Below are 12511 nucleotides of genomic sequence, written 5' to 3'. Positions count from 1 at the left end.
CAACATAAAGTCAATTCTGGCCTATTTTACCAAATCAAGTTCAATTAGTGCCTCCCAAACAAAGTTCTACTTTACCCTATCATCACATGTTTCTTTTCTGAACAATTTTAACCAGGCAGGGGACACTGCTGACTACCTCCCACAAACATATCCCTTTTGAGCCTCATCATCCTGTTGAGATACAGGCACAGGATTCAAATTGCAGGTTAGATCAATGGGCCCAGGTCCCTTTTGCAACTGGGCTCTTTTGTGGTTCTGCTTGAGCTATTTTCACGGAAAATAGAAACTTGTGTCATTTATGTTGCTGGGCAGACTGTAATCCACAGGTAAACATCACTTTGCCAAATGATACTCAACTTTCCATGTACCCAGTTAACAACAGCAGAGCATCTCAATGAATTACAGGTACATAGCAGAAACTAACAGCAAGCTATTTCTCCTAAATGCAATGCTGCAGACTGGACATAGCATGTATTGTATGCCAGGTGGGTCCAGTGATCCTCGGTCCTGAATCACCAGGGCATCGTTTTCACAAAGGTGCAACCAACTGCTGTGGAAATGCAGAAAACTGCACTGCACGAGTGGCCTGTGAGACATAATAACTTAGTGCGAGTGAAATAATGGGTGCCTGTGAACATATCTCCCCATTACGCTTGCAGAAGTATACTTTTCGCTGTACCTCGGTACACGTGACAATAAACAAATCCAATCCAATCTATTTGCCAACTGCACACCCTTGCGCTTGCAAATATTTGCGCATGTTATTGTATTCCCATTTCTATCGGTCGATGTGCGGGTATTCGCGTGCATTCAGCTGATTGAGCCGGATTTGTTTTGCATGCTCGCGAGCGTACACGCGTGGATGCAGATGTTGGAGCGCGCGCGCGCGTGTATTCGCCGACGTGTGTGCTGGGCTTGGTGGAGGCGCCTTTAAGAGCCGGAGCCGCCTGTCCCAGCCCAGCCCGGGGACTGGGGGGGAGGAGAGAGGAGACTCACTCACTCCACACACACACACACTCAGCCATGGCGGACAACATCAAAACAGGAGTCTTCGCCAAAAACGTCCAGAAACGGCTTAACAGGGCCCAAGAAAAGGTAAGGAGCTGAGGAAAACCTCCCCCCACCCCCCCCCACCCCCATTTGTGGCAAGGCAGCTGGGGTTGTTGTTGTTCCTTCCCCCCCCCCCCCCCCCACCGCACCCCTCACCGCTGCAGAGCTGCATCGAGCGGAGAGCTTCAGCACCAAGCGAGTGGGACAGCGACCAGCGGAGAGCCAGGCAGCAGGGAGAGCGGAAAGACGGGGAGGGGAAGAGGAGGAGAGGAGAGGAAATGAAGGAGGGAGGGAGAGGTGGGGGTCAGACAGGGACGGTGCAGAGTGTGTGTGTGTGTGGGGGAGGGGGATAAGCCTCCTGCTCAGTTTTCCTGGCTCTGCTCTGCACGGTTCACTCTCTTCTCTCCCCCCCCCCCCTCTCCTCTCTGATGCGAGCGGGCTCGGTGCAGGGCTGGGGTTTTCCCCTGTGTGCAACCCGACCTCTTGTTGCCATCAGCAGCAACCCAGCAGATGGGATCAACCCGCCCACTTACACCCGCAAGGTCAGCAGCGGGGTTAGTATTAAAGCCCCTCTGTTTTAGAATCAACCAGGGACAAAGTCAAACACTGCTGGGAAGGCTTCCTCGGCAGCCGGGCGCGGACAGAGTTAACCCAGGGCCGGTGACTTAATGTCCCAGTGAGCAATCGAGAAATTGGAGAGAGATATGTCCAGTGCTTTGGTGCTCATCCCCACCCCCACATGGCTTTTATAAGAGGATTTCCTTTCCTTTAATATCTCCACACACACACAGCCGTTCTAATCCCCAGTCGAATTGTGTTCACTTCACTTCACTGGCACAAAGAAGCTGGATATTTTAACCAGGTTCGCCCGTGACCGAATGGATGAAATGAAAAGTCTTAATTTCATTTGATATTAATAGTGACGAGTACATCTGGTTTGCATCCTGCAGACAGTGGGAGTGTGAGTTTCATTGGTGTGAGCTGGCTGGTTGGCACTGATTCATAGAGAGACACAGGGAGAGAAAAATCTTTGACCTTTTCCAGTGTTATTGATTGGATCAAGGCAGTAATGTACGCATAAAGTCACCTCTTTCATTCAGGGCCTTATCAATTTCTGCTGACATAAAAACCATGTTTTTTTTCCTGCCAATACTGGGCAGAATATCTTCACTCAATAGATCAATTCTAACTTGATTTGGCAGTGTGACATTATGAAGAATTAAAACAAAATCAGAATTATTCCGTACTTTTCAGAAAAAAAAGGTGCAGTTGGGTATTTAAAGATAGCTATTAATACATTTGTGATTCTTAATTTATTCGGTGCCACATCGAAGGTGAGACAGTGTTTTTCAATTAACTCCAGCATTTAGTGCATTTCTTAACTTGGTGGATGCGTCATTCCTTGCACAGATCAAACACTTTTCATGGGATTATCAATTATCGAGGGGAATTCACTACTTATTTGAAGTAAGATGGTGCCATCAAGCTGTTTTAATTTACTGCTGGATGTTCAGTGCAGATTGCCTGTAAAGGTCACCTTCTAAGTGGCCCACTGGAACCATTAGATGGAGATTTTTCACAATGTACAGAAAATTAATTGATAGGCTTTGACTCTGACCTATCGTGTTCATTCTGATTGGACTTCAATAGAAATGTGGTTGTAGGATGTCATAATGGATTTGGATTTTGTTTACTGTCACGTGTGCCAAGTTACAGTGAAAAGTATTTTTCTGCAAGCAACTCAACAGATCATTAAGTGCATGAAAAGAAAAGGAAATAAAAGAAAATACATAATAGGGCAACACAAGGTACACAATGTAACTACATAACACCAGCATCGGTGAAGCATACAGGGGTGTAGTGTTAATGAGGTCAGTCCATAAGAGGGTCATTTAGGAGTCTGGTAACAGCAGGGAAGAAGCTGTTTTTGAGTCTGTTTGTGTGTGTTCTCAGACTTTTGTATCTCCTGCCCAATGGAAGAAGTTGGAAGAGTGGGTTAGCTGGGTGGGAGGGGTCTTTGATTATGCTGCCCGCTTTCCCCAGGCAACGGGAGGTGTAGATGGAGTCAGTGGATGGGAGGCAGATCCGTGTGATGGACTGGGCTGTGTTCATGACTCTCTGAAGTCTTGCGGTCTTGGGCCGAGCAGTTGCCATACCAGGCTGTGATGCAGCCAGATAGGATGCTTTCTATGGTACATCTGTAAAAGTTGGTAAGAGTTCATGTGGACATGCTAAATTTCCTCAGTTTCCTGAGGAAGTATAGGTGCTGTTGTGCATTCTTGGTGTACAGTACTTTGCTTTCTGAAGTCAATGACCAGCTCTTTAGTTTTGCTGGCATTGAGGGATAGATTGTTGTAGCTGCACCACTCTACTAGGTTGTCAATCCCCCTCCTGTATTCTGACTAGTCGTTATTTGAGATCCGGCCATAGTGGAGTTGGAACCAAATTTTGCCATGCAGTTGTATGTGTCCAGGGAGTATGGTAGGGGGCTATGTACACAGCCTTGCAGGACACCGGTATTGAGGACTATTGTGGAGGAGGTGTTGTTTATTCTTACTGATTGTGGTCTGTGGGTTAGAAAGTTGAGGATCCAGTTACAGAGTGAGGAGCCAAGTCCTAGGTTTTGGAGCTTTGATATGGGCTTGGCTGGGATTATGGTGTTGAAGGCAGAGCTGTAGTCAATATATAGGAGTCTGATGTAGGACTCCTTGTTGTCGAGATGCTCTAGGGATGAGTGTAGGGCCAGGGAGTCTGCTGTGGACCGGTTGCGGCGGAATGTGAATTCCAGTGGATCAAGGCATACTGGCAGTATGGAGGTGATGCGCTTCATGACCAACCTCTTGAAGCACTTCATTACGACTGAAGTCAGGGCCACCGAACGGTAGTCATTGAGGCACACTGCCTGGTTCTTCTTTGGCACCGGTATGATGGTGGTCTTCTTGAAGCAGGTGGGGACCTCGGAGCGGAGTAAGGACAGGTTAAAGATGTCCGCGAACACATCTGCCAGTTGGTCCACGCAGGCTCTGAGTGCACGACCAGGGATCCCGTCCAGACCCGTCGCCTTCCAAGGGTTCACTTTCAGGAAAGCCAACCTGACTTTGGAAGCTGCGATGGTGGGTATGGGTGTTTTATGGGCTGCTGGGGCACTCAACAGCGGATCGTTGGTTTCCTGCTTGAATCGAGCATAGAATGCATTGAGTTCATCGGGGAGGGGTGTGCTGTTGCTGGAGATACTGCTAACTATTATGTTGACTTTAGTGTGACCTTTAAGGTTACAGATCCCCAATATCTCTACCTATCTACCTCTATCTGCTACCCCCCCCCCTCTCTCATATATATATTATACATGGTTCTGAAAATATGTCACTTAAAATATTAATTTATAATATCTCAGCTGGACATATGTATATATTGAACTTTTTGAAATTAACACTTTTTGCTAAACAAAGATCCCTTCCTTACAGCATCCACTATGGTGCATTTGCAAATGACACAAGCTGCTTTTTATGGAGACAGAGGGCTGGATTCTCCGCCGGCGGGATGCTCCATTTTGTTGGCAGCCCGGGGGTTTCCTGACGGCGTGGGGCTGCCCCACAATGCCAAACCCCATTGAGCAGCCGGCGTAACGGAGCATCTCGCCAGCGGGGCACGGCGGGGGAGCAAATCCAGCCCAGAGTCTTTGGAGCTCTCAGGGATAGATCACATGGTCCATCTCTTATGTGAAAAGATACTGGATTTTCAGTAGCCAGAGAGACTTGCCACGGGGACAAAAACCTTACCCCAGCTCTTTGTTTTCTAAAACCTCTCTAATCAAAGTTGAGCTGTTTGTGGTTTGAAAAACCCACCAGAAGACCTCATTGCTGCAACCAGCTACGACTGCAGACAACTGCTCCAGTAGAAAGGGACCATTCAGCTGTAAACAAAGTACTTGACAATCTGTGATTTTTTTTCTGACATAACTTGGTATTTGGACAAGATTCTTTAGATCTGATACTCTGTGGAGGTGGATTGTGTGTATATGTGTTGTTTCTGCACTAGAGGGTATTTGGGCAATGAACACATTTTAAACCTTTTGTTGAGCAACAAAACTAGCTCTTTACTTGTTAACTTGGGAAGCTGACTGGCTTATTTCTTGAATTGAATAATTCAGTTAAATATATATTAAATTGACAATATCACCCCTTTTTAAATTTAAATATATTTATGTAAAGCAACTTTAGGAACATGCAATGAAGGACGACAATATGACTCGTGTTGTTCCAAGATAACGAGAGCTAATGGATTCTCAACATTGCCTTTGGCAAAAAGTTAGATTTTAACTGCTAAGTTCCAAGTAAATACATTCTAAGATGAAGAATAATTCCATGTATATCTGTTCCAATCTCCTGGGGATCCCTTGAAAATGTAACATTTCGTATAGCATGGCAACGTAATCACTGTTAAAACTATTGCAAAGAAACATTTGACCAGAGAAGTATGGACAATAATGCTGAGCTCATTGACTATTTTATCTACGCACCATAGGATTCTAAGAAAGTGAGCACTTTTCTCAGGACACTGCTTTTCATCCACTGGTAACTGAGAATATGTTTGCTTGAGTTCTGCTGCTGTGAGATTATTACAATACCAGGCATGCTCTGTGCCCCCAAGCACAATGAGAGACACAAATAGAGCATGATCTGTCAGCCTCGCCATGCCCGACTCGGGTCTCAATGAAACCGGTAACTGACTCGCATGCCTTGTGAGATCTCGAGAGGTGTTGCAATCTGGAATCCGCCCACTGAGACAGGACCCAGATTTGAATATTCAAGTGAGCAGTTAGTCTCACTTGAAAATATCTGTGGCTGATCTACCCAGCACCCAAGACCTAACGACCTCGCTTTGGAGACCCCGAGCGGGTACCGTTTAGCACCGGTTTCCACAATTGTGGACCAGGCGCACCAGCACTTGGGGAGGAGGGGAGGGTCTCCCAAGCAATTGGGAGCCCCTGGGTGGGTGGGTTCTGGGTATGGTGGTAGCCTGGCTCCCCAGTGGTGCTGCCAGATTGGCAGTGCCAAGGTACTCAGGTGACATTATGCTCATGCAGGAGATTGGGCTGGGGTGAGCACTGCTCTCATGAGGTGAGGTGAGGTGCTGCGGGCTCGATGATCCCTTATTGGTGAATTGGGATGTTGGGATGTCCGGAGACTGCAGTGGGGGAGATTTAGAGATTCAAGTGGCACCATGATCTCTTCCTCCACTGGCGAGCGGAGCCCGTTAGTGCAAGAAACGGGACTAACTCCGATTCGGCGGTGCGTTCCTTGCCGAGGCCCAGAAATGAAACAGAGTCCCATTTGAGAGTGGAGTCATTCTCGATGCTGCCAGTTCCAGGAAACATCCAGCTAAATGCGCTCGACACGGGACTCTGTTTCATTTCCATTAAATCGCTTCCATAAACACAAAGCTGCAGACCAAAAACATAGACTAATATAAATTACTTTCTTGAACACGTAGCTTTTATAATCTTGATTCACTGTACTTTGATCCACAACTATTCCTATTTTCAATGTGTAGTACGGGGACCATTTAGATCACTTGGCTAGACAGTTGGTTCGTGGTACAGAGGAAGGCCAGCAGCGTGGATTCGATTCCCGTACCGGCTGAGGTTATTTATGAAAACCCGCCTTTTCAACCTTGCCACTCGCCTGAGGTGTGGTGGTCCTCCGATTAAATCCTCACCAGTCAGCTCTCCGACCAGGCGCCGGAATGTGGCGACTAGGGGCTTTTCACAGTAACTTCATTTGAAGCCTACTTGTGACAATAAGTGATTGGGGTCCTTGCAGGTGGACATAAAAAACCCTATTTCAAAGAAGCGCAGGGAAGTTATGCCTGATGCACTGAACATTAGCTTTACCCCTCAATCATCATCGCTAATGCACATTATCTGGTCATTATTTGGTCATTATCACATTGCTTTTGTGGATCTAGCTGTGTGCAAACTGACAGCCACATTTCCTGTGTTACATCACTTTAAAAACATTTTGCAGCATGTAAAATGCTTTGGAATGTCCTGAGGTCATGAAACTCTTTCTTTCATTTTGTTGATAAATGGTGTTCTGACTGAACAAAATCTCATCCTTTACTCAAACCGATCCAGGAGGAATGGCCCTCCCTATTCTGTAACCTTGACCAGCTCCTACAATCCTTTGAGAAACCTTCATTATTCTGAATCTGGCATCATTTGCATCCCTGATTTCCATCACCCCACTGACCACATAGCTTCAGATATCTGGACCCTAAGCTCTGGAATTCCATTGTTGACTTACATCATCTCCATCTCCTTATTTAAGATGTTCCTTAAAACCAACTGTGAGTAAGCTTTTGGTTACCTGTTCGTCAAAGCACCTTGTGTGTTTTGTATAATAATAATCTTTATTGTCACAAGTAGGCTTTCATTACACTGAAAAGAAGTTACTATGAAAAGTCCCTGGTCTCCACATTCCAACACCTGTTCGGGTACACAGAGCGAGGATTCAGAATGTCCAAATTATCTAACAAGCATATCTTTCGGGATTTGTGGGAGGAAACCGGAGCCCCGGAGGAAATCCACGCAGACACAGGGAGAACATGCAGACTCCGCACAGACAGTGACCCAAACTGGGAATTGAACCTGGGACCCTGCCGCTATGAAGCAACTGTGCCACCGTGCCGCTCAGGCATCTGCTACCTTTGTCCTTCTAGGTGGTAGAGGCTGCAAGTTTGGTGACTAAGTTTGTCTGATAAAGTTCCTATGAAATGCTTTGGGATATGTTATGTTAAAAGCCCTGTATAGAACACATTTTCTCCCATTTTGGAATAGAATCATTGATGTTCACTTCACAGAAGACCATTTGATCCATACTGTCTGAACTGGCTCTTTGTGAAAGTAATCCAAATCCTATTTCTACTGTCTAGCTCTCTCCACTGCCCTTTCCTCTGCTACAAATGCTTCCTGTAGTTTGCCAGCTGTGACTATGACTCAGTCAGAAAGTTGTGGCATCAAGTGCCACTCCAGCGAAGTGCTGGCAAGCCAGCATTAGTTCTCCATCCCAGATTGCCCTTGAGAAGGTGGTGGTGAACAATCTTCAAACCACTGCAATCCTTCTTCCAGTGCTGTTAGGAAGGGAGTTCCAGGATTTTGGAATTGTGCAAATAACCCACTTCAGTGAGTCCAACTAGAAAGCTGCATTTCCAATTGGTGATTCACACCTCACAAGTGAGTCTGAACAGATACTGGTAGCTAGGACTGTTTTTTGTCTTTATTCTTTCATGGGATATGAACATTCCTGACAAGGCGTTGGTTTAGCACACTAGGCTAAATCGCTGGCTTTTAAAGCAGACCAAGGCAGGCCAGCAGCACGGTTCAATTCCCGTACCAGCCTCCCCGAGCAGGCGCCGGAATGTGGCGACTAGGGGCTTTTCACAGTAACTTCATTGAAGCCTACTCGTGACAATAAGCGATTTTCATTTCATTTCATTCAAGGGCAGCATTTGTTGCCTTATTGCCCTTGAAGAAGTGGTGGTGAGCCGCCTTCTTGAACCACTGGTCTATCAGGTGTAGATAGGATGTGTGTTCCAAGATTTTGACCCAGCCAGAGTGAGGGAACAGCAATAGAATTCCAAGTTGGGATGGTGTGTGGCTTGGAGAGGAACTTGTAAGTGATGGTGATTCCATGCATCTGCCACCTTTGTCCTTCTAGGTGGTAGAGGTTGCAGGTTTGTGAGGTGCTATCGAAGGATGTTTGGCAAGGTGCTGCAGTGCATCTGATTTATGGTGAACACTGCTGCCAATGTGCGCTGGCAGTGTAGGGAGTGAATGTTTAAGTAGGTGGCTGGGGTGCTGAACAATTGCGCTGCTTTGTCCTGAATGGAGCTGAACTTCTTGAGTTTAGTTGGAGTTGCACAAATTTGGAAAGTGGAGAGCATTCCATCACACTCCTGACTTGTGCCTTGTAAATGGTGGACAGTTTTTGGGGAGAAAGCTTTGAGTTACTATTCATAAAAGGAAGGCCCTGTATAAACACAAGTCGTTCTTTTTCCTCCTACATATTTATGTTGACTTCTATTGTCTTCTGCTAACTTGTATGTTACATCCTGACCAATAATTTTCTTTTTGCAGCTATATTTAAGTACTATTATTTTGTTTCATCTCTATCTAACCCTCTCCAGTTATCTTACAGTAAGATTCATGCCTCGCCTTTGGACTAGTCTTTAAGATATGTGTGTTTTTGATCTCCTTTTGTGCCCCTCTAAGAGTTGAGGAGATGCTGTCAGTCGCCAGATTTCACATCTGATTGTCTGCTTTGAAGTTTATCTTTCCACCACCAAATATGTGTTTGTGCTTCTCCATGCACTCACCAATACTGCTTTGTAAATCAGCCTTTATGTTTAGGCATTTTCTCCAACAATTGTCTGTCAATGCTGAATTATTGAATCTTTTCAAACATTTTTACTGATTAATTAGCTCATTAGTTGGGAAATGTTGAAAACGTATTACTGACTGACAGCAAGGAAAGTGTTTGGGAGAAATTTCTTTCTGCAGAAAGGTTGGTGATGGGTGTAATGCTTTCCTGCAGGTGTTCGTTGAATTGAGGACTGTTGTTGCATCTTTTAATTGATGAAATATTTAACATAGAGGAAGATTATCGATTCTTAGACGTTTTAGTTGCTGTTATATGAAGAGTCTAAAGTTCTGTCCCTTTTTCACAAACACACATTTATTTCATTCCAACAGCCTTTGCACACAACTCTAACTATACATCACCCACCAGAGGCCACCTGAAGCCCCTTTACATATCAATGTCAATTAATGGATACTTAACATAAATGAGACAACTAATTGCAATGTCTCTTAACCCATGACTTAACAGTCTCCCCTTCCTTGTAGAAAAAAATAATAATTGGGTGAAAACAAAATTTCAAGAAACTCAAAAACACACACATGATTTCCCCCCCTTTTTTTTTGTTTGGACGAGAAGGAGAAAAAAAAACAGCCACAGAAACAAGTGCCCTTCATTAACAATATCCAAAAGTTTCTGTGAACTCATCCCTCTTTTCGTAAAACAGTCTGACAATTGATAGCTTCTGTCGACCCATTTAATTTTTGTTATTTCCCCTCTGTCCAACATCTGCTTCAAACTTGCGATGTCTGTACGTAACCTCTTTTCATTGACACTTTTTGTAGAGTGCACATTTTCCCACAGGGATTTATTGTCAATGTGACAGTCAATAGGTATATTACCCAAATCCCCTAGTCCCAAAATTTCTGTCAATATCATACTTATATAAAAGGCCATATCCACCGCCTCTACAAGGCTTAACGTCTCAGCAGCCAAAGTGCTTTATATCACTCTCCTTATTTTCTTTGTTTCCCACACAAGCGGGCAACATTTACCATTGTTCCCCAAAAGGAAAATTATAAAAACTCCAGCGATTGAAACCCCTCACATAAATTTGAGTAGTACGCATCACTACAAACTATGAGTTTCAAGTGCCAAAGGTCACCTAAAACCGGGAACTTCAAAAGACACTCCTGAATTTTTAGTTTGCCCAATGCTTTATTTGCTTTTATTATATCTTCCACTTTGGGATCATTCATTTTTGTACTCAACTCTAAGACATCAAAACTCACGTCCGATCTAGTCTGTCTACTTAACCAGTTCAGTTGCCCAATTAAACTTCGCAGTTGCTCTTTTACTATCTTTGAAACCATTGCGTCTTTTTGTGAAACTCGGCCACGACTAATTGCTATTGGGCTGATGCTTTCCAAACAAGATTGCTGACGTAAAGTTGCCCCTAACTTAGTCTGTCCAATTTCCAGTCCAATATATTTAAATGCACCGGAAGCCTGACTTCCGACCCTGAATTCATTCCTCAAACCAGAGATTACAATAGCTTCAAAATCACTAGTCCCACCCCACAAAAAATCATCGACATGCATCATAAAAATGCCAGAAAGATTTCCTTTATAGTGCCAGTAAAACATTGCAGGATCTGCTTTCAACTGGCAACAGCCTACCTTTAACAAAACTGACCTTACCGAAAAATACCAGACTCTAGATGCATCATTTAATCCATATACACACTTGTTCAACTTCCAGAGTACCCCTTCTGTGTTAGCTGCTTCTTTAGGAGGATGGAGAAAAATGTCTCTCTGGAGCTGATGTACCTGCAAAAAGGCAGCTTTTATATCTATAGATTTGCATTCCCATGCCTTTGTGGCTAATAGAGCCAAGAAGATCTTTAAAATAACCTTTCCTGCTGTAGGTGAATCTACCCTTAAATCCTGATCTTCTAAATTTTCTTCAAATCCTCTTGTTACAAGCCTGGCCTTTGCCTTATACGTTCCATCCGGAAGAACCTTTTCCATGCAAATCCATCTGTGGGATAGAGCTCTTTGTCCCCTATCCGGTACTTCTGTGTATACCCAAAATTCACTCCAACTATGCAATTCTTGCTGTTTAGCTTCTTTGATAACTTTTTCATCTAATTTATTTGAAGCCACCAAAATCTCACGTGCATGTGGGCTTCTACTCCTATTAGTATTCGTAGTCTTACTCATGTTCCGAGATCTTGATAAACTACGTCCCCTCTCCCGCCTGGTATCTCATTCTGTACTGCTACTGCTTGATCTTTCCCTTCTGCTGTGGGATGTCCTGTCAACAGTTCTCGACCTTTTCCTGCGGACCTGTTCACTATCCGATGTACTATCTGAACTGGCACTGCGTTTCTGTGCCCTCCATTTTTGAACTTTGTTTTCCCAATCCATTGTCTTGACTCCTTCCCCTGAATGCTGTACATTCAGCCAATGTTTATACTTTCCAGTGGCCTTCCCTGCTCTACTAATAACAGTTGCATCCTTCCATTGACTAGACCCTTCAGGCAAGTATGTCACTTTTGTACCAACTTTTGGCAGTTGCCCTTTTGGAAAAATGGCATGTTCTAATTCATCAGAAGTGTTGTGTTCCTCCACAGAAACCCTGTCTATATCAGTTAATTGGTCCTCATAGTTCTGTAACACATGCGTACCAGATGACTCTGGTTCCTCGTCATGTCTATCTGCTCTTTCTAAATTTGAAAATTTGTAATCTGCACCCATTATCCTTGATGAATGTACCCTAACAGTTTGATTACCATGTTGCAAAATAATTGTTTTGCCATCTATGCCTATGATCTTCCCTGGGCCTTTCCATTCATTAGAATTGTCTCTCTTATAGTATAACATGCCTACTTGCTGAAAAACAGCCCCTGATGGCCGTCCGTTATGTCTTAAAGCTCTGTGAATTCTTTCAGAGACTTCTGCTTCCAAAAAAGCGTTTCTACTGCTGTGCAATGCATTTAAATGTTCAGCAAAACCAGAGCTAATTGTAGTCCCCTCCCAAGCTGGAGGCTGGTCATCCAAAATGGATGGAATTTTAGGATTTCTACCAAACACTAATTGATA

The 12511-nt window shown here is 44.4% G+C and overlaps 1 protein-coding gene across 5 annotated transcripts in view; it reads left to right on the top strand.

Annotated features, from left to right (window-relative positions):
- The first annotated feature begins 832 nt into the window (after window positions 1-832).
- The window catches only part of amph (amphiphysin), a 452493-nt gene continuing 440814 nt past the window's right edge, over window positions 833-12511 (top strand). For 3 of the 5 annotated variants that reach the window (XM_072467226.1, XM_072467225.1, XM_072467224.1), the window contains exon 1: window positions 877-1095. In XM_072467226.1, coding sequence (XP_072323327.1) covers window positions 1024-1095 — 72 coding nt within the window. In that variant the 5' untranslated portion in view covers window positions 877-1023. Of the gene's footprint in view, window positions 1096-12511 lie in introns of all 5 variants that reach the window. The other 2 variants (XM_072467223.1, XM_072467222.1) reach the window with 2 other exon arrangements.

Source organism: Scyliorhinus torazame, chromosome 11 (assembly GCF_047496885.1).
Source record: "Scyliorhinus torazame isolate Kashiwa2021f chromosome 11, sScyTor2.1, whole genome shotgun sequence".
NCBI classification, from domain to species: Eukaryota; Metazoa; Chordata; class Chondrichthyes; order Carcharhiniformes; family Scyliorhinidae; genus Scyliorhinus; species Scyliorhinus torazame.
Note: the sequence above shows the minus strand (reverse complement) of the source record. Positions and strands in the feature narration are given on the sequence as shown.